The sequence below is a fragment of the Rhinatrema bivittatum genome, chromosome 5 (assembly GCF_901001135.1).
Source record: "Rhinatrema bivittatum chromosome 5, aRhiBiv1.1, whole genome shotgun sequence".
Taxonomy (NCBI): domain Eukaryota; kingdom Metazoa; phylum Chordata; class Amphibia; order Gymnophiona; family Rhinatrematidae; genus Rhinatrema; species Rhinatrema bivittatum.
Window position 1 is genome coordinate 337,030,555 of NC_042619.1, and position 27,818 is coordinate 337,058,372.

Here is a 27,818-nt window from a genome sequence, read left to right on the forward strand (position 1 = left end):
CCAAGCTTTTTGGTCCACACTTTGGGACTATATGACAACAGTGTATGAGAACCTGCCCTCCCTACTGGCTGAATGGGCGATTCTTGGAATGGAAAAGGCCAGTTTGGAATGGGAACCTGGTCAGCAATTGCTAATTCAAAAAGCACTGGGATAAGCGAGAAAATGTATATTAACAAAATGGATCCAAGCGGAACCCCCAACAATAGTGTTTTGGATCTCAGAGATGGTTACGCTATTACAATTAGACCATCGAACATGGCTCCTGGCCAAACCCTGCAAGAAAGGAGCATTTAATACAATATAGGGCTCGTTCCTCCAACACCTCTCGATGGACTGGCAGGAGAAATATGCGGAGAGCCTAGGACAGGAGGCTGGTTGCTCAGGGATAACTACTGAGGCAGAGATGACTGTATAGGTGATGAATCAAAGAGACTGCTGACACATACATCTTGTTTTGCTTTGGAGATTTCCAGAGCCGATACTATTTAATTAACTATGGGACACATTACCACACTTGCACTCTCTATCCTCAATGGGAAGGGGGGGGGGTGAAATTACAGGGAACTGGGGATCTCTATACAAATGTAAACTGTTGATTCAATTTGTATATTGCAATTTTTGTATTGTAAGGTTCACTGAATTTTAATAAACAGTTTATAACCAAAAAAAAAAGAAAACGCAGAAGATGGAGTTCCTGACCCTGCAACTTGGTCACTTTCTCTGAGTTCAGAGACATCTTCCCTATCCAGGTATAGAACCAAGCCCCCAGATATTATAAAGACTGGGATGGCTCCAAATGACTGTTCGCCAGATTTGTCAGAAGCTGTATGACCCAGCGAAATGAATGACAACCCTCTGCTTCTGACTTCACCCTGATGGGCCAATTGTCCAGATATGGGTGCAAGAGTATCCCTTCCCTCCCGAGAGCCGCTGCCACTACCACCATCACTTTCGTGAATGTGCGCTGTGCTGTCACCAAACCAAAAGGAAGGGCTCGAAACTGAAAATTCTCTCCGAGAACCAAGAATCTCAGGAACCTCTGGTGATCGCTCCTTATAGGAATATGGAGATAGGCCTCAGTCAAGTCCAATAAGGCCAGAAACTTCGCTTTGCATACTGCCGCTATCACTATCAGCAACATTTCCATCCTAAAACTGGGCATCCTAAGGGTAACATTGACCTTCTGAAGATCAAGAACTGGCTGAAACATCTCCTCTTTCTTGGGAACCACGAAATATATATAGATTACCTCCCTTGTCACTTCTCCTGAAGGAGTACCGGAACAATGTCTCGTAGGCGAAGAAGCCGTTGCACCGTATCCCGCACCGCCTCTAGCTTGGAACAGGAGACACAGTAGAAGACCACAGAGGTGTCCCTGAGCGGCCGAGAAAGTTCTAAAGCATAGCTGACTCTTATCACCTCCAGCACACAATAATCTGACGTGATCCTGGTCCACTCCTCATAAAAGAGGGATAGCCTCCCTCAGACTGCCTCTAGTGAGAAGTGAACCAGCTCACCTTTATTGGCCAATTTTATTTCCACTTCCCTCTTGGGAACCACCGTCACGAGGAGGTCTCTGCTGCACCTGAAAGGACTGCTGCCTGTCTGATCCCTGCTTTTGTGCTGAAGACACGGAGAATCTGCTCGGGCAAAATCTTCTTGCATCTCTAAAATGAGCATGCAGGGGGAAAAGACTTCTTGGTGGATTTCTTGTCCATGGGTAACTTATTGCCCTTTGACTCCCCCAACTGCTTCATGAGTTGCTCCAGATCCTCCCCAAACATCAATTTGCCCTTGAAAGGGAGATTAGACATCTGCCAACCAATTTCACAACCACAACAGCCTCCGCGCCGCCACAGCATATTCCTGGCAGGTCCAAACCATGTCATAGAGAGCATCCGCCACAGAGGCTACACCAGCTTCCAAATGGGCAGCCTGAGCGGACTCTGCCACCATCCTGGACACCTTCTCGTATCTTCTGTACCCAGAACAAGCAGGCTCTGCATTAAATGCCTGCAAACCGTCGCATGAAGGCCAAAACCTCAAATAGCCTCTTCAACAGAATTTCCAGCTTCCGATCGTGGATATCCTTTCGAGTGGCCAAACCTACTACTGGGATGGTTGACTTCTTGGTCACTGCAGACACCGCCACATCCACCTTGGGGATCTTCCAAGACTACAAGGTTTGTTCTGGCAAGGGATATAACTTAGCCATAGTTTTGGCTACCTTCAGTCTTGCCTCAGTAGACTCCCGATCCACCAACTTCTTCACCTTCTTGGGCAAAGGAAACACCTTAGGAGAATGTTAGGAATTATTAGGAAGGGAATGGTTAATAAAACAGAAAATGTCATAATGCCTCTGTATTGCTCCATGGTGAGACCGCACCTTGAATACTGTGTACAATTCTGGTCGCAGCATCTCAAAAAAGATATAGTTGAGATGAAGAAAGTACAGAGAAGGGCAACCAAATGATAAAGGGAATGGAACAGCTCCCCTATGAGGAAAGGCTGAAGAAGTTGGGGCTGTTCAGCTTGGAGAAGAGACGGCTGAGGGGGGATATGATAGAGGTCTTTAAGATCATGAGAGGTCTTGAACGAGTAGATGTGAATCGGTTATTTACACTTTCAGATAATAGAAGGACCGGAGGCATTCCATGAAATTAGCAAGTAGCACATTTAAGACTAATCGGAGAAAAGTCTTTTTCACTCAATACACAATTCAGCTCTGGAATTTGTTGCCAGGGGACGTGGCTAGTGCAGTTAGTGTTGCTGGATTCAAAAAAGGTTTGGATAAGTTCTTGCAGGAGAAGTCCATTAATGGCTATTAATCAAGTTTACTTAGCTAATAGCCACTGCTATTAATTGCATCAGTGGCATGGGATCTTCTTGGTGTTTGGGTACTTGCCAGGTTCTTGTGACCTGGTTTGGCCTCTGTTAGAAACAGGATGCTGGGCTTGATGGACCCTTGGTCTGACTCAGCATGGCAATTTCTTATGGTCCCCACAGCCCCTCCAGGACCAGGTTCACTCCCTCATTGTCCAAATCTTCCTGCGGGACCTTAATCCCCAACTCCTTCAACACCTGGGGAATCAGTGGACCTAATTCCTCCCTCAGAACAACCAGACCACACAAGGGTTGTCACCCTCTGCAATCGGAACGTCATCCACATCCTGTGTAGGATCCCCTAAATAACAGACTGGGTCCTTGTCCGGGTCTAACAGACCACCCTGCCGCTGATTGGGCGCATACGAATCCTCCGTGTTCCCATCCTCAGCAGTGGACCACCCCAACCCAAGGAGATGCAGGATACCTCCAGCTTCCCTCCCCCCCCATCCGGATTCTTAGCCACAGGGGGGCTTTCTGGGAAGCAACTGCTTGGGATCCTGCCTCTTTCTTGGCCAAATAGGCCTTATGAAGAAGCAGGACAAACTCCGATGAAAATTGCTCCGAATCCAAAGAGGACCAATCCTGACCATCATCCCCCTGGCCCCCCATCAATTCCATGCCAACAGCAGGACTCAAATCGATGGGAAATAGCGAGGAAGGGGAGCCTTGAGGCTTGGGAACGGCCATGTGCCTTCAAAATGGCTGCCAGTTCCTCCGACCTCCCCCCCTTCGCCCGGGGCCTGCAGCACTGACCCGTCAACCTCGCGCTCCGACCCCCCCCCCCCCCCCCCCGAGGGTCCTGCAGAGGTTCTAGCCCCACCAGAGGCACACTCCGCGCAAAACGCAGTTGTATTGAGGTGAACCCCCTTTCAAACGGCAGTTGCAGCAACTTTTCCTGCACTGAGCGAGCATTGTCCTGAATTGCGGTCACGCTTAAAAATAGCCCCTGCTGCTGAGAAAATCCTGCCGGCATCACGTCCCGATGCTGAGCAAACACCAGATCCAGAAATCGGGAGGTTTCTGCCCTCACTCACCCAGCCCTGTCTCCCGCCAGTCCAGCCAATCAGCACTGCTCAAGCTCCCTTCATTGCAGTTTCCCTTTTCTCTCTTTTTTTTTTTTAAAGGCACAAGCACCAAAAAACAAAAAGCAAGGAAACCTCCAAAAAGAAAGGGCTACTTCCCTGTTTCTGGATGCCAGGAGGGAGCAGACACTGGAGGTGAAGACCCAGGACCCCCAGCTTTCGCCCCACCCCCACCCCCCCCTGCTCCACCCGAGGAATGGTCCATGAAGGAACCTAACACCTTGGAGAGCCAAATCTTCTTCCTAACTATATTATTTTTCTTCTAAAGACTGCAGGATTGATCTCTACCATCTGCTGGAAAGAGAGAATTACTAAGTTCACTTAGAGAATAGCCACTGCCATTAGCAATGGTTACATGGAATAGACTTAGTTTTTGGGTACTTGCCAGGTTCTTATGGCCTGGATTGGCCACTGTTGGAAACAGGATGCTGGCATTTTCTTATGTTCTTAGGTAAGGGAATGCAAGTGGCACTCTCGGATATGTAACAGTACCTTAAAGTTTTATTCTCTACCTCCATCTGCTGGTGGGGATGCAAAACCCACTTGTCTGGACTGATCTGGGGTATGAACAAGAAAGACTGCCATTTCCTCCCTGGAAGCTCCAGACCCCCCACCCCAATCACAGCTAGGACAAAAGGAGCTAGCCCCATTCTGGCATGCTACAGAGAAACACAGGCCTGCTGGAGCTTAAAAGTATCCGCAAAGAGCTGAAGGACCTCTGAAGGCGGCCTGCTCACCTGCTAACCCCAAAATTCAACCAGACCTTGCAGGAAACCTGGGAGTCAGTTAGCTGGCTCACTCAGTCCAACATAATACTCCACTAAGGAAAAAGAAAAATCATTGCCCTAGGAATAAGACAGAGAAGTGCTCTAACAGGGTAGATCGAAACCTGGAAATCCTACTCCACCAGTCCAGAACTGCTGCCATCTGTTGGAGACAAAGAATACTAGCAATTGCCTTCACTGCATCAGCCTATATACTAGTGGTGATATTACTTGAAAAGGGCATGTCTGCTGTCTCCATTTGCTGGTAGGCGGAGAAACCTACATATCCAGACTGGCCTAGCAGGAAAAGGAAAACAAGCTTAAAAATAAATTAATAGAAAGTTTCCAGGAGGTAGTCGCAAGACAACATCCTAACATAAAATAAGCCTAAGGAGGAATAGAAATGGTGCGCTCAGCGAGAATATAAGGTTACTGAAAAATGCAACAAAATAGGAAAAGCAGACTACCTAAGCAAAGGTTAAGAACCTAGAGCAGATTACTGCTCCTGCTTGTCACATGTACTTTGGAAGTTTTTAAATTTAAATGCCTTCCTTTTGTCATCACCTCTTACTGGTGTCTACAATCTTTTTTATATACCAGTCTTAACACATGATTATGCACAACAGTTGAGTGCCCCACCATCCTCTTGTTTCTCTCACCTGCAAGCCAGGACAATAACTGGACGTATCATTAGGATTGCTGTAATCATATTCTCCAATTCCATCATCATGCTCAGAGGACTCACTCTGCACAGCCATCTTCTTAAGCTAAAAGGGTGACAGAAAGGTAGTCAGGGAGGTGGCTCTGTACAGAGAGATAGAAGCAGCACAGCAGAAAGAAAGGCATTGGGAAGGACAGAGAAGGAAGCTGTGTCAAAAGAATCAGGGTGCCTGCTCAGAGAACTCACATCAAGAAACATTGTAGAGGCTGGTGGAAGCAAATGTCAGCAAAGAAGCTAGAGACAGAACACTGAACATGCTACCATGAGGAGGATATACAGTCTAAGCCAAGAGCACACTGATGAAAAGGACAGTGACTGATGTAGGAGCACATTGAGAAAAGCAGATAGTTGGAAGTGCAGGGCACAAGATGTTAAAATAAAAGAGGCAAAATAAATAAGGGCTAGGATATGGTTGGAAAGGAGAAGGATTAGAGAGACCTGAGGAACACACAACAGTGATCAGATAAAAAAATAAGAAGGTGGAGGTGTGCCAAGGAGTGGAATGAGACTGGAAAAGTAGCCAAACCATGTTGGAAGGTTTGAGGCTCAGCTGGACGATGTTGTCAGGATGATAGTTAAAGTCTGCAGGGAGTGTGGTGCTTTTCTTATTCTGCGAATCCATGGTCATTTTGGACAGAGTGGTAGCTGCCTGTTGGAGGTAAAACACTGATGAGCCAAAAATGCCTAGCTTTCAGACTACTATTCCCCAACACTATACAGAATTGTGTTGCCTCACTCTGCAATAAAGCATTCATTTAAAAAAAGTTTTCATATGGCAAAATCCACAAAAGTAAGTTTGCTTTCTATAGACAGGATTCTCAAATGACAGCAGGATGAAATAGCCATGACTCGAGGGTGATGTCATCCGATAGCACAGAGAAGACATCTTTCTTGCTCAGTAAATTTTTATTTTCTATTTTTATTTTTTTTAATTATTGAGCATGCACTGGAGTTCCTGCACATTCGCTGCCTCATGAGCCCCTCATTCGATTTTAGAGTTTAACTTTAGCTAGTTGACTTTCCACAGAGGCAGGCAAGCATGGTTTATTTATCCTGCTGTCTACTGAGATCCCCATTTATAATAAGCTTTCTCTGTAGACAGGAAGGCCTGAATTAGCCATGACAGGTATGGTCTTCATCGAATGCCTTATGAGGAGAGATTGAAGAATCTAAACATGTATACCCTGGAGGAAAGGAGGAGCAGGGGTGATATGATACAGACCTTCAGATACTTGAAAGGTTTTAATGATCCAAAGTCAACGACAAACCTTTTCCATTACAAAAAAAATCAGCAGAACCAGAGGTCACGATTTAAAACTCCAGGGAAGAAGACTCAGAACCAATGTCAGGAAGTATTTCTTCACGGAAAGGGTGGTGGATGACTGGAATGCCCTTCCTGAGGAATTGGTGAAGACAAACTATGAAGGATTTCAAAGGGGTGTGGGATAAACACTGTGTATCCATGAAGTCTCGAGGATGCGAATGAAGAGAAGAGGCATGGGGGTGGCTTGCGGGAATGACGGCTACTTCCTGCTGATTAATACCCTTATTCAATAAACATACACACGGTTAATGTGACTCCAACACTGCTCTATTCTTCAACGACAAGATGAAATGTGGGACAAAGGATTTGCATTCACAAAGTGTGGGAGTAGCTTGCTTGTTGCTGCGGTTACTACCCCTAACCAATTAAACCTGATACTTCACTTTGAATACATATACAGTGCAGCTCACTGCTTCAACGGCAGGGGGAATGAAGATAAGAGGATTTACAGTCAGACAACTACTAACTAGGATTGAATTGCATAGCTTGCTTGTTGCGGAGGTTACTACCCTGAACCAATACTTCACTTTGAACACATATACAGTGCAGCTCACTGCTTCAATGGCAGGGGGAATGAAGAAAAGAGGATTTATATTAAGACAACCAACAAAGACTAAATTGCACAGGCTGGGTAAACAAAAAAGCGTGGGAGTAGCTTGCTTATTGCGGCGGTTACTACCCCTAACCAACTAAGCTTGATACTTCACTTTTATGCAGCTCCAGCACTGCTCTCTATATCAATGGCAGGGGTGGAAGGAAAATTAGAACCAAAAAGTTACCTATAAGGGCCCTGACCTCAGCGGTCAGAGTAACAGATAAGTATGAGAAAAATAACTGTGAAACTTGCTGGGCAGACTGGATGGGCCGTATGGTCTTCTTCTGTCATCACTTCTATGTTTCTATGTGGGGAGACCCAAGCTAAGGATAGCGTGGCTGAGCACTTGTTAAATAGAGCAAGCCAACTCCTCCATGAAGAACGGACTACTGGGAGGACAGACTATACAAAACTGCTGTTACGGCTATGGCTGCTGTGCAACCGCCTCACCACCAGGGGTCCCTCTAGAGCTGGCTCTCCTGACAGGCCCAGTCCATCTCCCTTGTCCACTCTATGTTCTGGGCTTTCCCTTATACCCCTGCCTGACAGTTCCCTCGGTGCTTCGGCATCGAGCTCGCCTGGGCTCCCTGCTCTAGCCTTCCTTGCTTGCTGTGCGTGTGGTCCTTGGACCTTGCTTTGCCTAGCCTTGCGCAGCCTTTGGGCCTTCTTCCTTGTCTTGCTTTGCCTAGCCTTGCCTTGCCTTGCGCGGCCTTCTTCCTTGTCTTGCTTTGCCTTGCCTTGCGCGGCCTTCTTCCTTGTCTTGCTTTGCCTTGCCTTGCGCGGCCTTCGGGCCTTCTACCTTGTGCTGTGTATGGTCTTCGGACCTTCTGCCCTGTCCAGCCTTGCTTACTGTGCGTGCGGTCCTTCGGGCCCTCTGCTCTGCTGTGTGTGGCCTTCTGGCCCTCTGCCCTGTGTGGCCTACGGGTCCTCTGCCCTGCTGTGTGTGTGTGTGTGTGAGGCCTTCGGGCTCTCTGCCCTGTGTCCGTGTGTGGCCAAGGGCCCTCTGCTCTGCTGTGTGTCCGTGTGTGGCCTACGGGTCCTTTGCCCTGCCGTGTGTGTGAGGCCTTCGGGCTCTCTGCCCTGTGCCCGTGTGTGGCCTACGGGCCCTCTGCTCTACTGTGTGTCCATGTGTGGCCTTCAGGCCCTCTGCCCTGTGTGGCCTACGGGCCCTCTGCCCTGCCATGCGTGTGTGTGTGGCCTTCGGGCTCTCTGCTCTGCCGTACGTGTGTGTGTGGCCTTCGGGCTCTTTGTCTTTCTACTAGCTGCCCTGACCCAGCCTGGACCCAGACACTGCTACCTGCCGCCTGCCCCGACCCAGCCTGGACTCAGACACTGCTACCTGCCGCCTGCCCTGACCCAGCCTGGACTCAGACACTGCTACCTGCCGCCTGCCCTGACCCAGCCGGGACCCAGACACTGGTTCCAGCCATCCCTGTCTCTCTCCACCTGGAGCCACCCTTTTGGGTGGTGTTCACTACCCCTGAAAACAGCCCAAGCGTAACAGTTGCATGCCAAAAGCTACTATCACTTCTGAAGAGATTGTCCACAGAGTAATGCGATATCAAGGTGCGCACAGGAGACTAAGTTGCAGCTGTCTTCAATGGACATGGCTCTTAGGTGAGCCACTGAGATGGCCATGGTTTGTATTTGATGAGCCTTGACAGAGTCTGCTCTGGAAGCCAAAGCATAGCAATGTGTAATGCAATCTGCTTTCCAGTTGGAAAACATGTGCTTGGCAACAACTCCTCCAAGTCTCTTAGGATTGTATGAGATGATAAATTGAGAAGCCTGACTATGTGGTTGTGTTCTCTTCAGATACGAGGCCATGGCCCTTTTATAGTTCAGCAAATGGAGTGCCTTCTCCTCTTTATATGCATGAGGTCTTGGAAATAATGTGGGAAAAACAATGACTTGATTCAAATGAAAAGCGAAAATCACTTTTGGAAGAAATTCAGGGCAGGTGCAGAGCACCACCTTGTTTTAGAAATAAACCAGGGCTTGTAGCTTGATGACCCTTTTAGCTGAAGTGATAGCAACTTGAAATGACACTTTCCAAGTAAGACAGTGAGGACACTGGCTCCAGTGGTTCATAGAGAAGCTTCATGTTGCACAAAGATGACATTGAGGTCTCATGGCACTGGTGGCTTGACAACCAAAGGTGTTGTATGTCACAAACCCTTCAAGAAAGTCATCGCCGATGTATGGATGGATGATCAATGTTCCATCCACTTGAGGGTGGTAAGTGGTAATAGCACCGGCATGCATTTTGACTGAAGATATACTGAACTGAATCCCGAAAACAAGAGGGAGAACATATTGTAGAGATTACTTACCTGATAATCTCGTTTTCCTTAGTGTATGCAGATGGACTCAAAACAAGTGGGTATAGCGTGCTCGTGCTAGCAGTTGGAGACGGATCTGACGTCAGCACGGGTACATATACCCCCACAGGAAGTGAAGCAATTCAGTAATCTTCCTTGCAAAGCTGTCATAGCTATATGAGTACTGACCGATCGATTAATTAAACAGGATTACCCTGACCGGTTGATAGTAGCTGGAGACCGCCAGGATTCTCAATCGGAAGGCGTCGACACCCGGCAGGGTGGATGCCCTATATAATAAAACATGGCTTACCTTGAGCCTGTGAAATCCCATGAATATTGGCAGCCAAGCAGGATGCTGAGTCCATCTGCATACACTAAGGAAAACGAGATTATCAGGTAAGTAATCTCTACATTTCCTAGCGTGTAGCAGATGGACTCAAAACAAGTGGGATGTACAAAAGCTACTCCTGGACTAGGCAGGAGGCTGCCCGAGGTCCGTGTAGGATTGCCCTCGCAAATGCTGTGTCCACCCTGGCCTGGACATCCAGACGGTAGAATCTGGAGAAGGTATGGAGGGAGGACCACATTGCCGCTTTACATATCTCAGCAGGCGACAGCATCTGCGTTTCTGCCCAAGAGGCCGCTTGCGCTCTGGTAGAGTGAGCCTTGACCTGTAGAGGCGGTGGTTTACCCACATCTACGTAGGCTGCCTTGATAACTTCTTTGACCCAGCGGGCGATAGTTGCCCTTGAGGCTGCTTCCCCTTGCTTCTTCCCGCTGTGTAGAACGAACAGATGGTCCGTCTTTCGTATTGCTTCGGACACTTCCAGGTATCTGGACAGTAGCCTGCCTATGTCGAGATGGTGTAGAACTCGACCTTCTTCTGATTTCTTCAAACCGTCTGTGGTAGGTAAAGAGATGGTTTGGTTGAGTTGGAAGTGCGAGACTACTTTGGGTAAGAAGGAAGGAACTGTGCGAAGATGGATGGCTTCTGGCGTGATTCGGAGAAACGGATCACGGCAAGACAGTGCTTGTAGCTCGGAGACACGGCGTGCGGAGCAAACAGCCAGCAGGAACACCATCTTCAAGGTTAACAAACGGAGGGACAGGCCTCGAAGTGGACGAAAGGCACGTCCCGCTAGAAAGTCCAAAACTAGGTTGAGGTTCCACAGAGGTATGGGCCACTTCAGTGGCAGACGAATGTGTTTGACTCCTTTCAGGAAACGTGAAACGTCTGGGTGTGTGGCGATGCTATTGCCGTCACTCCGTGGACCGTAGCAGGAAAGTGCTGCCACTTGGACCTTGATGGAATTGAGGGACAGACCCTTCTGAAGACCATCTTGCAGGAAGTCCAAAATGATAGGAATCTTAGCGGCATGTGGATTGGTGCTATGAGCTTCGCACCAAGCTTCAAATACTCTCCAGATCCTTATATAAGTTAGCGATGTGGAGAACTTGCGTGCTCTGAGGAGGGTATCTATTACCGGTCCTGAATATCCTCGTGTCTTCAGTCTAGCCCTCTAAATGGCCAGACCGTAAGAGAGAATTGAGCCGGATCCTCGTGGAGTATGGGACCTTGGCGCAGCAGGTCCCTGTGCGGCGGCAGGGGTAGTGGAGTCCCTGCCAGTAGTCTTCTCATGTCTGCGTACCAGGGTCTTCTTGGCCAGTCCAGGGCCACTAGAAGAACCAAGCCTCTGTGCCGCTAAATCCTGTGTATAATGGCACCCAGCAGGGGCCATGGCGGAAAAGCGTACAGCAGAATCCCTTGGGGCCATGGTTGCACCAGTGCATCAATCCCCTGAGCCCGAGGATCCCGCCTGCGGCTGAAATATCTGGATACTTGAGCGCAGTCCCCAGCTGAATGGGGTCCCTGATCAACAGGTCCTAAAGAAGAGAGAATCAGACATGATTGGACCAATAATGTGCTATGAGAATCATAGTCCCTCTATTCTGATGTAGCTTCAGGAGGGTCTTCAAGAGGAGCGGGAGAGGAGGGTATGTGTATAACAGACCCTGTCCCAGTGGAGAGAGAAGGCATCGCAGGCCAGATGTCTTCCCTCCGGCGACAGGGAGCAGAAATTGTCCAACTTGAGATTGTACTGGGAAGCAAAGAGGTTGACATCCGGGGTATGCTACCTCTGGATTCAGAGACCACGCGTGTGGCTAAAAGGAGCGGCTCAGCTGGTCTGCCAGCACGTTCAAAGTCCCAAGTAGGTACACCGCTCGCAGTGACATCCCCTGAGAGAGCGCCCAGGTCCACACCTGCACCACCTCGCGACAGAGGAGGAACGTATCCGTGCTTCCCTGTTTCTTGACATATCACATAGCAACCTGGTTGTTCGGATCAGGACTTTCTTGTGGGACAATCGGTCCCTGGATGCCCAGAGGGTGTAGCGGGCTTCGGGAGCGGTCCAGAGACCTGCGTGTGGAGGTCATCCAAATGGGCTCCACAGCCCTGAGGGGAGGTGGTCAGTGGTGAGGAACACCAGGGACGGGGTAGCCTAGAAGGGAATTTCACGCTCCCAGTTGGAGAGGTTTTCCCACCAGGACAGAGATGCCTTCAGAGTCTCCATGACTGAGATAGAAGTCTCTAGATCAGCGGTTCTCAACCTGTGGGTCGCGACCCCGGCGGGGGTCGAACGACCTGTGTTTTGGTCGAACGACCTGGTTTTTGGTCGTTCGACCAAAACACAGGTCGTTCGACCAAAACTGATCTGCGGACCGACCCCAACGGCCCGGTCCGCAGACCAGTACCGGGCCGTTGGGGTTTTTTGCCGGTCCGTGGCGCCGCGGCTGCTGCGGGGCGAAGCTGGAGACCTGCCTCCTCCAACCCCAAAAGGGAGCGCGTCGCGGTGCTCCTCCTACTTACCTCCTGCCCGCCCTGCCCCGGAAGACAAATGTTGCCGGAGCCGCACGGGCAGGAAGGAGGAGGCGCGTCAGCCGCGTGCAGAAGAGGAGCAGCGGGGCCGGGAAGACTAGGGCCACTGCAGAGCCCATCCTGTGGTAACCCGTATAGAAGAGGCCCAGAGGTGAGAGAGAGGTGTGTGCGAGTATGAGATGAGTTGAGAGATTGTGTGTGAGAGTGAATTGAGAGACTGTGTGTGTTTGCAGAGACAGCATGTGAGAGCCTCTGTGTGTGTGAAAGAGACAGCATGTGGGGGTGTGAGAGAGCCTGTGTGTGAGACTCAGACAGCCTGTGCCAGTGAGAGACTGTGTGTATGAATGATTGCATGACAGAAAGAGCATGTGACAGTGAGATCCTGTGTGTGTATGTGTGTTTGAGAGAGAAATGCATGTGAGAATGAGAACCTGACTGTGTGTTTGAGGGAAGAAGACAGGTGGAGAGAAAAGAAACAGAAAAAAGGCAATATAAAAGGAAATGGCAAAAAAATAAAGGGAAGCAGATGTAAAAAAAAATAAATTACTTTTTACTGATTGGTACATGTAATCTTTGGGAATGTGCAAGAGTAGCACTTTCTCTATGGCGGATCTCACAATGTACGAGATCAACATGGAGGAAGTGGAAACCCAGGGGGCCTGCACAGAGGAGGCAGCAGAATGGGCTTCAGTGCCAATAGCAGCAATCAGCGCCTCCCCAATAGCCACGTGGCAGCAGTGGCAGTAATTAGATTAATTGTTTGACTCAGCTGGAGGTGACAAAGTATGAAGTGGGATGTGAAATCACCTTGATCTGGTGGAGAATTAGGATTGCTGTTACACATGAACTGTATTTGGCAAACATTAAATTAAAGGGAGCCAGGATAATCAATTGAAGCCTGCAGCTGAGGACTGATTCATTATGACTCATGTAGAAATTAGTGCATTTTCCAGATTAGTCTGCATAACACAATTCTCAACATTCAGCATTATTTCTGCTCCATAGAGTTTTATCTGAGAGGCTCTGAGGTTGTGAGGGAGCCAGTAAGAGTGAGAGCATGAGTGTGTATGAGAAAATCCAGGGGAGTAAGAGTGTGTGTGAGTGGGGGGGGGGGGGGGGGGGGGGGAGAGAATGTCTTACACCCTGAGAGTGTATCAGTGTGTGTGAGAGCGAGAGGTTATGGTGGGTATAAGAGCATGAATGTGTGTGTATGTGACAGTGTATGTGTGAGAGAGAATGGACATGTGAGAGTATGTGTGAGAGAGAGAGGATAACCTCCTAATCCTCGACAATATCAGGGTGACTGGAAATCAAGAGCTCCCATGTATGGACAGCAGGGGCTTTTTAAACTCCTTATTAGTTTTAATTATTGTGTGTTATTTGATATATGTGCTGTTTTGAAATATTTTATTGGTGTTTGGGAAATTATAAAAATGTATATGATTTTAATTAATAGAAATTCTATTTATCAGTAATTTTAAAATATTCTTTTACTAGTATGGTTTTACTATTATAACTGATGCTTTATGTTTCTTAATTTTATTGTTTTATGAGGAATGGTGGTTCTGTTTATAAATGTCATAATAAATAAGTATGCACTAAAATCCAACCCCATCCATAACCCCGCCCCATATGACCAAAGCCCCGCCCTCGCCCCGCCCTCACAGGGCGAGGGCGGGGCGAGGGGTCACCGCAACCTGAGGAACTGTATTACGGGGTCACGGCATTAGAAAGGTTGAGAACCACTGCTCTAGATCCTAGGAGGCCTGTTGCCACCGTGACCTTCGCATGAACAAGGGGGCAAGAGGGGTAACGTGGACCGAGGCCACCATTTGCCCAACAAACTGAGCAGAAGGCGGGCAGTCACATCTTGGGTGCTGCAGATGAAGGCTGCCAACGAGGTGAGGCAAGAGCTCGATCGCGGGGCAAAAACACTTTTGCTTGCACTGTGTCCAGCCTGGCTCCTATGAAGTCCAGCTGAGAAAATGGGCAGAGGTGAGACTTTAGGTAGTTGATCACGAATTGCTCTTGATCAATCAGTCTAGCTAAGGGAAGATGTGCACCACACAACAGCTGAGATACGCCGCCACTACCGCTAGGCATTTGGTGACGTCACAAGGAGCTGAGCCCAACATACAAGAGCAGTACCTTGTACTGGTTAATGAGCCTTCCCCACCATGAAGTGGAGGTATTTTCTGTGGCCGGGAAAGATGGCTGTGAGCGTAAGTCTCCTTGAGATCAAGGGAGCAGAGCCAGTCTCTTTAGAGGAGGGTATCAGTGTGCCCAGAGAGACCATCTTGAACTTTTCTCTTAAGAGAAATTTGTTCAACGCCCTGAGGTCGAGAATGGGGCACAAGCCTCCATTCCGCTTCAGAATTAGGAAATACCTCAAATAGAACCCTAGGTCCTGCTGAGGATGAGGAATGGTCTCTACCACTCCTGCTGTGAGAAAGGCAGAGTTCTGTCCGAAGTATGATCTGCTGGGCGGACGAACTCCACGATGGACATGAGGAGGGGGGGGGGGGGGGGGGGGGGGGGAATCTCTGGGAGCCATCTGAAATTGAGTTGGTATCCCTGATCGGCTATGGTAAGGACCCATCGGTCCGAAGTGATGCCCTCAGCAACGAAGGGCGATGTAAGGGGATCTGGTGTAAGGGGTATGTTCGGTTGGCTCATGCTCCCTCGCCGCCAGTCAAAAACTCATAACTCAGGGCTTGATGGGGCGCTGGTTGAGGCTTGGGTGCTCGCTGTTGATGAGAGCGGGCCCTGGAGATAGTGAGTGGCGTGTGAGCTCAGGAAGCAGGAGGATAGTATTTTCTCTGCCTATACAGGATTTCTTAGAACTTGGCCTGGAAGATTTCCTGGCAGAAGAAGAGGCGTCAGAAGTGCTAGTAAAGAGCTGTCGTAAGGTTTCGTGGTGGTCCTTTAATTGAGCTACCGCATCCTAGACCTTATCCCCAAAGAGGTAGCCACCTGTGTAGAGAAGGTCTGCCAGCTTCTCCTACACCTCTGGACGGCAGTCAGAAGCCCTGAGCCAGGCCATCCTATGAGTGCTGATGCCCACGGTGGCTACCCAGGCCGCGGTCTCAAACACATAGTAGGTGGACCTCACCATGTTTGCTAGGGATCTGCATTCATTTTCAACGAATATGCAATCCGCTATGAATAGGTCCCTGTTCGTTTGATTCGTGGCGATCCCCACGAATGAAACATATCATATATTAGTTTCATTCTTTTGGTTTGCAGTACTTTCTTAGCAGCCATGTGAAATAGGAGAAGGCTATGTGGGAGTATCCATAGCAACAACCAGCCCCTTTCCTTGAGTCATAAGTGACCTCACAGCCCTGTCATAGAGGGGGTCACACAGGTTGGCAAGGAGACCAGAATGCCAACGTATCAGAGTGAAGCATTTTTCTAATTCAGCCAAACTCTGCTCTCAGTGCTCTGTGATGCTGTTCCTGCGCGCCACGCACTTTCTTCTTGGCTTTTGTCTGAGGAGGTTGCTGTATTCAGAGATAGTATCTGAGTGTCTCAAATCTGTATTCAATTGCTACTGCTTGCTACTTTGATAGAATTTTCCAATGAAAAAGATATTTGTTCATTTTTGCTGCTGTACCAGCCAGGCTTTTTTTTCTGCACTTTTTTTTTTTTTTTTTAAATTGAACTCAGACGGTCTCTGTCTCTCCCACTGAGACAAGCTGCCAGCAGTGGCATTTTGCTGCTGATCTTACCCCCTGAGGTAGGCTGCAGGCAGGGTTTGGGTGGTGTGGGTGGGAGATAGTATGAGTTGCAGTGGCTGTCTGGGAGTTGGTATTTTCAAAGAACAAGCAACATCACTGTAGGAATTGGGCTTGCTCAGGTTTCCAGTCTTCTCTCTGGAGGTTCATTTTTTGTGCACACAGAGAAAGCAGATAGTGTGAGAGTTGCAATGGCTGTTTGGGAGTTGGTATTTCCAAAGAACAAACAGCATCACTGTAGGAATCAGGCTCACACAGGCTTCCAGTCTTTTCTCTGTGTCTGTGCATAGTTTTCCACACTCACATATATTGGTACAGAGGTGTTCAGTCACCAAAAAAGAAATAATTCTTTTAATTGAAATCCCTAGTAGGCAGTGACATTAAATCCATGATGTCAGGGAAAGGTAGACGTGGTCGAGTGATTGGAACTGGCAGAGGCGGCACTTCAAAAGGCAGTCCAGTCCCCCATTAAAGTTAAAAAGGGACCTGATCCAATCTAAAATCTCTGGAGGGGCAGGGAGTTCCATCTGGAAAAAACTGAAACTTAAAGATGATGCACCACCACCACCTGTTTCTGACCCTGTTGTTTTGGAAATATACTAATACTTATACTTATACTAATTCCCCACATGGAGTCTCCCAGGGCTCCTCTTTATCTCCCACCCTATTTAATATTTATCTCCTCCCTCTCTGCCATTTCCTCTCGTCGCTAAATTTGAAATTCTACGTATACGCAGACGATGTCCAAGTTTTGATTCCTATAACAGGCTCTTTGGACTCAGCAATCAAATTATGGGATTCTCACCTTCAAACTATTAACCATCTCCTTACTAGCCTCAACCTGGTGTTAAATACTGCTAAGACTGAACTCCTGCTTATCACCCCTGAAAATAGTCTACACTCACAACAAATGCACACTATCTCCCACATCACTCATGCTAGAGATCTTGGAGTTATAATTGACAATCATCTGAGCTTGAAGAAGTTTATAAATTATACTATAAAAGAATGCTTCTACAAGTTACAGGTGCTTAAAAAACTCAAGCCTCTCCTATATCACCATGACTTCAGGACTGTACTCCAAGCAATCCTGTTCTCTAAGGTCGATTATTGTAACTCGATCCTGCAAGGTCTACCAGCTGTTACATTAAAACCTTTGCAACTACTCCAAAACGCAGCTGCAAGGATTTTGACCAACACTAAGCGCAGAGATCACATCACGCCCATTCTAAAAGACCTACATTGGCTTCCAGTTAATTTTAGAATTGTTCACAAATTCCTTACCATTATTCATAAAAACATCCACCACCAGACTCCACTAGACCTACTACACCCTCTCAAATTACACTCTTCAGCTAGACCTTTGAGAGATGCCTATAAGGGATCCCTTCATGTTCCCTCAATCAAATTGGTACAAAGATTAACGATCAGGGACCGGGCTTTTTCAACAGCAGGCCCCACCATTTGGAATACACTACCCCCAGACCTCCGACAGGAAACCTGCCTCATAAATTTTAAAAAGAAACTGAAGACTTGGCTTTTCGGTAGAGCCTTTCCTGTCTCCTAGACTATATTCTACTAAGATATTATTCAATCAGCTGTACTTCAATAACTAGCAGAATGTCATATAATTATGTTATAATGCTAGAGTTATTCTCCTGAGGTTGGCTTCAACCCCCTTCTCTCTGTTATACCTCTCTACTTTGATTATCTGTCTCTTCATTTCCAATTCCAAGTTATTCACCCTTGTTATAATGTAACTTTTACCTTCTGCTCCTAATCTGTCTCCTCTTTTGAGGTTTGACTAGTTACTGTTAATGTACTATCGTTCTATGTAAACCGAGTTGATTTGATCTGTATCAAGAAAATCGGTATATAAAATCCCTAAATAAATAAATAAATAAATAAGGGAAGGGGAGGCTGAGTCATGCAAGACAAAAGAGCGAGACCCAAAAGCAACAGTGCGACAGCAGATTCTAGTTAGCACTGACAATGTAGCGCAGACACTGTTTGCTTCTGATTCCGATGAGGAATCATCTTGTGTGGGATTCTCATCCTCAGAAATGGAAGAATTAATAGCTGAAGGTTTAGGAGGATTAGTTAGTTGTGTCTTAGCCTCCACTTCAGTGCTGGAGGGGAGAGATGAAACTGATGAGGAGGAAGAGCAGTCAGCGCAGGCACAGAGTGTGACTGATGCCCCTGGCATTGCTTCTCGGGTGCACCCACTATATCAAATCCAGTGCCAGCATCCACCCTGAAGGCTATAGAGAAGGGATCATGAACGAAATCTGTGATCTGGAGCCACTTTAAAGTGACAGAGGGCCCACGTTTTGCTCAGTGTAATTACTGTGCCAGGTTTATTAGCAGAGGCAAGCAAATAGGACATCTAACTAATTTTGGCATGATGCGTCATATGCAGAAACAACATCCAACAGTACTGACATCTGGGGATGGTGGCAGTACTAGTCAAGAGACCCCTTTTTCCAGGCAGTGTAAAGTGGTTGAAAAGGAGCAGAGTCATCCCACGCTCTCAGCCCCTTCTAGCAGTCAGGTGACAGGCCAGCAGCCCCCTGCCATGTGTCAGAAACGACAACCCACCATGGAGGAAATGAGGTGGTGTTCGGTAACCCTATCCGAGGGAAGGAGGCAGGCAGCCTCAAAAGTTGTAACCAGGAGCATTGGAGAAATGATTGCCCTTGGTGACCAGCCCTTGCAGGTAGTGGAGAATGTGGGTTTCAAGCATTTGCTGAAGGTCTTAGTTCCAAATTACAAAGTCCCCTCCAGAACCACATTTAGCAGAAAGGTCATCCCCAGCCTGTACAACCAGTGTCGCAGTCGCATCCAAGTACTGCTAGCTAAGGCAGAGGGGAGTGTGAATTTCACCTGCGATATCTGGACCGCCATGAATGCTGCACTCTTACCTCTCCATGACAGCACACTGATGGGACCTGGCTGAGGCAGGGGCAGGCAGCAGCTCTATTAGTGAACAAGTATCAGGCTGGAGGTAGGCTTTACTGCACACCCACCTGACGGACGATGCCCATACCTCAGCCAATATTCTAGCATGCATCAGACAGATGCTGGCGGGCTGGCAGCTAGACCAGAGACACAGGAATTGTCACAGACAATAGTGCAAACATGGTAAAGGCAATATCTGATGGGGAGTTTCAGAACATCAGATGTTTTGCACACACTCTGCACCTGGTAGTGAAGTCAGCTCTGGGGTTGGAGTCCAATCACCAAGAGAATGAATACCTGCATACGTTAATACACAAGTGCAGGAATATAGCAGCACACTTTCACAGAAGTGTGAAGACAGGGCAGGTTCTCCGTGAAAAGCAGACTGATTCTAGGATGCCTCGCAAGTGTTTCATTCAAGACATTGGCACCCGGTGGAATTCCACCTATATGATGCTGCAGAGGTTAGTGGAGCAGCAGAAACCCCTTCATGACCTTACTGTGGAAATGGACATAGGTGTGCAGAGTCCCCCTACGGCATCATGATTGGTTAGTCATGAGTCAGATGGTAAAAATCCTGCAGCCCTTCAAGGATGCCACGGAGGAGATGAGTTCCAGAAGTGCCACCTTGGCTGACATCATCCCTAGAGTTAATTTTCTGGAGGAAAATTTGGAGGGCTTTAAACAGGAAGAGGGAATGACAGCAGAGGTGCTACATTGTCTGGACTTTTTGCAGAAGCAGGTGCAAGAGAGATTAGGACCTTTAACAAAAGACCACAGATACATGCTTGCCAGTTTGTGATCCCTGTGTGAAAGGGAAACTCGCCCTATAGTCAGATTGTCTCACATTTGTGAAGAACCTGTTAGTAAACGTCCGTGAACACAAGCGCCATAGGCAGAGACAGATTAGGCATGAAGCAGAGGAGGAAAACAGAGGGCACTTCAGAGAGTAGTGCAAGCCGAAGCAGGAGCAGCACTCTGTCAGCGACAGCTAGTACTTCCTCCTCTACTTCAGTACGCTAAAGCCATGTTGCCCCTAAAACATCATCTGTTCTGGCACAGGCTAGAGCAAAAGCAGCTGGCAAGAAGGATTCTCAACCCACCCAAGCAAAGGAGACACCAGCAGAAATGCCAGTGAAACGGTATCTCACAGAGCCCATAGAGGACATACAGACAGATCCGCTGGCATATTGGGCACACAAGTCCACTGCCTGGCCACACCTTTCCAAAGTGGCTCAGCGATATCTGTCATGTCCACCAACCAGTGTGCCCAGTGAATGTGTATTTTCAATGGCAAGAGATATCATGAGCCCTCATCGCTCAAGGCTGGCACCACAGTTGATGGAAATGCTAGTGTTTTTGAAAATAAACATGCCTTTGCTTAGGTTTCCAGATTTTCCCTGTGAATGGAAAGATGAATAAAAGCAATTTAAAGCCTTGCCACAGCTCAAACTGCCTCATATGCTCCAGATAATATCAGTACATGTACCTGACCTCAACCACTGTGCCTCTCCATCCAGCCCTTAAGTCACTACAAGGGCCTGACCTCAACTGATGTGCCTGCCTGTCCAGCCCTTACATCACTACAAGGGCCTGACCTCAAACGCTGTGCCTGCCTGTCCAGCCCATACGTCACTACAAGATCCTGACCCCAAATGTTGTGCCTGTCTGAGTTTAGTTCTAGTATCTCTAATTTCAGTTTCATGTATTTGTGCATCACTTCCTTCCAGAAAATTATTTTTCCTGTTTTGCAACATTTGGAATGTAAGAACATAAAAAGCTGACTTAAGATGTTTGGAGCTTGCATATTTCATATGCTCAATAGTTTTCATGACCTTCATAATATGGGCCATTTTCCCTAAATATTTCTTAGGTGCCATCATTAATGTTTCTAGTACTATAGAAAACTGGTGGTAGTTATACTCTAGTTCATCCTCTGTGTTCCAATAGTTTACAAAGGCATGTGTAGGGTACAAAGTCAACATAGGTTGATATTGTAGATTTGGATTTGAGTAACAGTTTTCTTATTTCTGAGAGCTCTTCGAGTTCCTTTGTCATCAGCTGAAGTCCATAAGTACAGTTATTAGCTTCTGGGTATTCACAAATAATATCCAGCTCAGTTCTTGCTTCACAAATGGCAGTCTCTATTGCTCTAAAAGCATCCTCTGTTGAATTATTTTTCACAAATGAAAAGGATGCCATTTTCTTCTGGCAGTGAACCAGTTCAAGAAAACGTGACATCAAACCATAACATACCTGCACAAAGGAAAGGGAACTCTCCCCGGCTGTCGCCTTTCTCAACACCCACTGACCCATGTTGAATCGCTGTTCACATGGAAACCTCCTCCACTTCGCCACACTTTGAAGGCTTGTGCACCACTCTAAGGGAGAACGCATTTCAGGGAACCCTTTCCTGTGCAAAGGAAAGAGAACTCTCCCCGGGTATCACCTATCTCTTAACACCCACTGACACATGTTGAACCACTGTTCACATGGAAACCTCCTCCGCCTTGGCCTTCAAAATTCTCATTTGTATATCTGCGACATCCACCATATTTTAAAAGACCAGCGAGAGCTCACTAGGTGCCAACGGAACCACCACACTCTATGGGCGAACCCATTCTAGGGAGCCCTTTCCTGCACAAAGGAAAGGGAACTCTCCCTGGGGCTCTTGTTTGAATATTTGCTACTACCACCAAGATCTGCACCCACAGCAGCTCCACCCCATCCAGGCATAGTTCATCATGTTTCAGGTCCTAGCACGCGTGTTAGACTCCTTGGTCTGTGTTTCAAGATGGGTTGACAGTCACGCCACATGCAGGGGGCCCGGTCCCCCTTCACCCCGCTCCCCTCTTCGTGGGTTCTATCTGAGAAGCTTGTTTGCTGTTTGAGCTCTATCAGAGTGTCTCAAATCTTTATTCAATTGCTATTGCTAGTTTGCTACAATTAATTTTCTATTGTTGAAAAAGATATTTGTTCTTTTTTGCTGCTGTGCCTGCCGGGCAGCCAGGCTTTTTTTTACTGCACTTTTTTTCATTGAACTACTTGATGACTGTCTCGTGCCGGTATCTTTAGAAACAGGACAATTCCCATCCAATTTGAAAAAAACATCCATTCTACCTATTCTAAAATCAAAAACAAAAGGTATAGCTGATCTCAATAATTACAGACCTATCGCCTCTCTCACATCATTAGCTAAACTAATAGAATCTGCAGTCTTACATCAACTTTCCGATTTTCTATCCGAAAATAACATTCTCCACATTAACCAGCATGGCTTCAGAAAGGGACACTCTACAGAAACACTTCTTCTATCTACCTTTGACACATTATTCCGGGCCTTTGATTCATACACAGACTATATTATAGTATTTTTAGACATCTCAGCAGCATTTGATACGGTTGATCACCAAATTCTCATCTCAGGGCTACAAGCAATAGGTATCACTGGAACAGTATTAAGTTGGTTTTCATCCTTTCTTACAGATCGCCCTCAACAAGTTAATATCAATCATCAATTTTCCACTCCCTACACAATTCCCTCTGGCGTTCCCCAAGGATCTTCATTGTCTCCCATACGGAGCATCCATTTATATTGGAGTGGTTTACAGGCCTCCAAACCAAAAGGAAGAGCTGGACAGAGATCTGGTTAAAGACATCCATAAGATAGGTAAGAAGGGAGAAGTGGTGATCGTGGGTGACTTTAATATGCCAGATGTAGACTGGAAAATCCCATCTGCAGAAACTAAAAATAGTAGAGCGATAGTGGATGCCATGCAAGTATCTTTGTTCAAACAAATGGTGTTGGAACCCACGAGAGAAGGAGCTATACTCGACTTAGTGCTCACTAATGCAGATAATGTCTCAGATGTCCAGGTGGGCGCCCACCTCAGCAGCAGTGATCATCAAACGGTATGGTTTAATATCACTAAAATAATAGGGAAAAGAACCACAAAGACCCGAGTTTTACAGTTCAAAAACACAGACTTTGAGGAAATGGGGAACTACCTGGAGGAAGAACTTAAAGGATGGGAGAACGAGAGAGATGTGGATCAGCAGTGGACCAATCTAAAAGGAGCAATCACTAAGGCAACTGCTCTATATGTTAGAAATGTAAAGAAAAGCAAAAGAAAACTGAAACCTATCTGGTTCTCAATGGAGGTGGCTGACAAAATTAAAGCTAAAAGAACAGCATTCAAGAAATATAAAGGATCCCAAAGGGAGGAGCACAAAGAAGAATATTTGTATCAACTGAGGGAGACAAAGAAATTAATCAAGTTGGCAAAGAGTCAAGCGGAAGAGAGGATTGCCAAGGAGATAAAAAATGGTGACAAAACATTTTTCAGATACATCAGCGAAAAGAGAAAGGTCCAAAGTGGTATAGTGAAATTGAAAGGTGGTAATGATCAATGTGTAGAGAGAGACGAAGAAATGGCAGAAATATTAAACGAATACTTCAGCTCTGTGTTCACTAAAGAAGACCCTGGAGAAGGACCATCTCTAAACAACAAGAAACTGGAGAGAAGGGGAATAGATGAAAATCCTTTTACAGTAGAAAATGTGTGGGAAGAACTAAAGAACCTGAAAGTGGACAAAGCCATGGGGCCTGATGGGATTCATCCAAGGATATTGAGGGAGCTCAGAGATGTTCTGGCGGGTCCGCTGTGTGACCTGTTCAATAGATCCCTAGAAACGGGAGTGGTGCCGAGTGATTGGAGAAGAGCGGTGGTGGTCCCGCTTCACAAGAGTGGGAACAGGGAAGAGGCAGGCAACTACAGACCGGTTAGCCTCACTTCGGTGGTGGGAAAAGTAATGGAGTCACTGCTGAAAGAGAGAATAGTCAACTATCTACAGTCTGGAGAATTGATGGACCAGAGGCAGCATGGATTCACCAGGGGAAGATCCTGTCAGACAAATTTGATTGACTTTTTTGACTGGGTAACCAAGGAATTGGATCAAGGAAGAGCACTAGATGTCATCTACTTGGATTTCAGCAAAGCTTTTGATACGGTTCCGCACAGGAGACTGGTGAATAAAACGAGAAGCTTGGGAGTGAGTGCCGATGTGGTGACCTGGATTGCAAATTGGTTGACGGACAGAAAACAATGTGTGATGGTAAATGGAGCCTTCTCTGAAGAGAGAGCGGTTTTAAGTGGTGTGCCGCAAGGATCGGTGTTGGGACCGGTCCTGTTCAATATCTTTGTGAGCGACATTGCAGACGGGATAGAAGGTAAGGTTTGTCTTTTTGCGGATGACACTAAGATCTGCAACAGAGTGGACACGCCGGAAGGAGTGGAGAGAATGAGACGGGATCTAAGGAAACTGGAAGAGTGGTCGAAGATATGGCAGCTGAGATTCAATGCCAAGAAGTGCAAAGTCATGCATATGGGGAGTGGAAATCCGAATGAACTGTACTCGATGGGGGGGGAAAGGCTGATGAGCACGGAGCAGGAGAGGGACCTTGGGGTGATAGTGTCTAATGATGTGAAGACAGCGAAACAATGCGACAAGGCGATAGCAAAAGCCAGAAGAATGCTGGGCTGCATAGAGAGAGGAATATCAAGTAAGAAAAGGGAAGTGATTATTCCCTTGTACAGGTCCTTGGTGAGGCCTCACCTGGAGTACTGTGTTCAGTTCTGGAGACCGTATCTACAAAAAGACAAAGACAAGATGGAAGCGGTACAGAGAAGGGCGACCAGGAAGGTGGAGGATCTTCATAGGATGACGTACGAGGAGAGATTGAAGAATCTAAATATGTACACCCTGGAGGAGAGGAGGAGCAGAGGTGATATGATACAGACTTTCAGATACTTGAAAGGTTTTAATGATCCAAAAACAACGACAAACCTCTTCCGTAGGAAAATAATCAGCAGAACCAGGGGTCACGATTTGAGGCTCCAGGGAGGAAGATTCAGAACCAATGTCAGGAAGTATTTCTTCACGGAGAGGGTGGTGGATGCCTGGAATGCCCTTCCGGAGGAAGTGGTGAAGACCAGAACTGTGAAAGACTTCAAAGGGGCGTGGGATAAACACTGCGGATCCATAAAGTCAAGAGGCCACCAATGAAGAGTGGGTGACTCGCCAGAATGATGGCTATTGACACAATACCCTTACTAAATAAACATACACATGCTTACTGTGACTCCTACATCGCTCTAAGCTTCAACAGCAAGAGGTAATGGAAAAAAGGATTTGCACTCATAAAGAGGGGAGTAGCTGGCTTGTTACGGCGGTTACTACCCCAAACCAAATATGCCTGATACTTCACTTTCAATGCATATACAGCATAGCTCTCTGCTTCAATGACAGGGGAGAAGAATAACTGATACTTCACACATCCAGCAGAGCTCTCTGCTACAACGGCAAAGGAGAAGAAAAAGGGTTCGCACTCAAAACGCGGGGAGTAGCTGGCTTGTTACGGCAGTTACTACCCCAAACCAAATGTGCCTGATACTTCACTTTCCATGCATATCCAGCATGGTTCTCTCCTGCATCGGCATGGGAGAAAGACTGATACATCACGCATTTCCAGCATAGCTCTCTGCTTCAAGGGCAGGGGGAAAAAAAAAAAACAAAAAAACCTGATGCTTCACGCATATCCTGCATAGCTTCAACGACTGGGGTGAAGAAAAAAAAGGATTCGCAATCACAAAGCGAGGAGTAGCTGGCTTGTTACGGCGGTTACTACCCCAACCAAATGTGCCTGATACTTCACTTTCAATGCATATCCAGCATGGCTCTCTGCTTCTACAGCAGGGGAGAAGAAAAAAAAAAAAAAAAAAAAAACCAACAAGAGCTGTACAACATAGTCTAGGTAAAACAAATAAGCATGGGTGTAGCTTGCTTATCGCGGCGGTTACTGCCCCTACTACCCCTAACTAATCAAGCTAGATATTTCACTTGCATGCAGCTCCATCACTGCTCTCTACATTAATGGTGGGGGTGGAAGGGGAATAGAACAAGGAGCTAAGAGTAACAGATAAGAATGAGAGAAAAAATGTGTGAGGCTTGCTGGGCAGACTGGATGGGCCATTCGGTCTTCTTCTGCCGTCATTTCTATGTTTCTATGTTTCTATTCAATATATATCTTCTTCCACTTTGCCACATCTTATCTTCACTCAATTTACAATTCAAAATTTATGCAGATGACATTCAATTTCTGGTACCCTATAAAACTTCCTGGTCTGACACCCTATCATTAGTTTCACTCTACCTATCTACTATTAATTCTTGGCTATCTCATAATCGTTTAAAATTAAATCCATCAAAAACTGAATTGGTTCATTTAACATCCATTACAGATTCCTCTATAGGTCCACCATCCCATTTCACATTCAATGGTTCAACCATCCCAATTAATTGTCACGCCATAAATCTAGGAGTAACCATAAATACAGATTTATCCATGAAACAACAAATTTCCTCCCTAACAAAGAAATCATTCTATAAATTACAGCTTCTGAAACGTCTTCGTCCTCTTCTTTTTTATCGTGATTTCAGGACTGTCCTTCAATCTCTCATTTTCTCTGGTCTAGACTATTGTAATGCTCTCTATCTAGGTCTATCTGATTCATCAATTCATCCGCTACAACTAGTTCAAAATAGTGCTGCTCGCTTATTATCCGGTACCTCCATTCGTAATCATATTACACCCATCCTACATTCTCTTCATTGGCTACCCATAAAGTACAGGATAAAATATAAAGTAATCTCAATCATTCACAGTCTAATTAATAATTCCTCATCCACCTGGCTTTGCACCTTACTCCGTATTTACAAACCCACCCGACACTTAAGATCACTTACTCAAAATCTCTTAGACATTCCATCACCACGACAGGCCAGACTAGACATCACCAGGAAAAGAGCTTTTTCAGTAGCAGGACCATCACTCTGGAATTCACTACCCAACCCTCTTCGCTTAATATCAAATCCTCATCATTTCAAAAAAGCTTTAAAAACATTCCTCTTTCAACAAGCATTTAATACTTCCACTAAGCAACCCCCTGATCATAAATGAAGCTTCATCTCCCAAATTTCTCTCATCAGTTACATGTCACTTTAACTTCTCCCTTCCCCTATCATCCCATCAGTGTTCTTTTAAGGATATTACAATTCGTCCCTTCTCGTTCCCCTTTTTCCCTCCCTGCCCTCCTTGCTCAAGGCACGCTACCTTTATTTTATTCTAATTTTTAATTAATAATTTGTTTTTAGCTAGTTATCATCTAGCTATTTAGTCAAATTTATGTATTTAAGTTTATTTTAGTTATATTTTATTTTTCATTTTATTTTTAACATGTTGTAAACCGTTTTGATAAAATTTTATTTTAAAAAACGGTATATAAATACCTTTAAATAAATAAATAAATAAATTTAGCCAGAGATGGAATTTACCACCCACTTTCGGCTGCATTCACAAACAACCCGACTGCAAGAAGACCTGGTCCCAGCGCGCCGAGAGCCACTACTACCGGCCCAACACCATCCACGGGCTGAGCCTCATCTTGCTTGCCTCGTCTTTCCCCTATCAACACCACAGCGACCTGACT

The 27,818-nt window shown here is 46.5% G+C and overlaps 1 protein-coding gene across 1 annotated transcript in view; it reads right to left on the bottom strand.

Annotated features, from left to right (window-relative positions):
- Positions 1–27,818, bottom strand: part of NCAPH (non-SMC condensin I complex subunit H) — a 704,755-nt gene that overhangs the window by 172,648 nt on the left and 504,289 nt on the right. Inside the window, 2 exon segments of the mRNA XM_029604457.1 lie at positions 5,392–5,499; positions 5,980–6,102. Of these exon segments, the coding sequence (XP_029460317.1) occupies positions 5,392–5,499; positions 5,980–6,102 (231 nt within the window).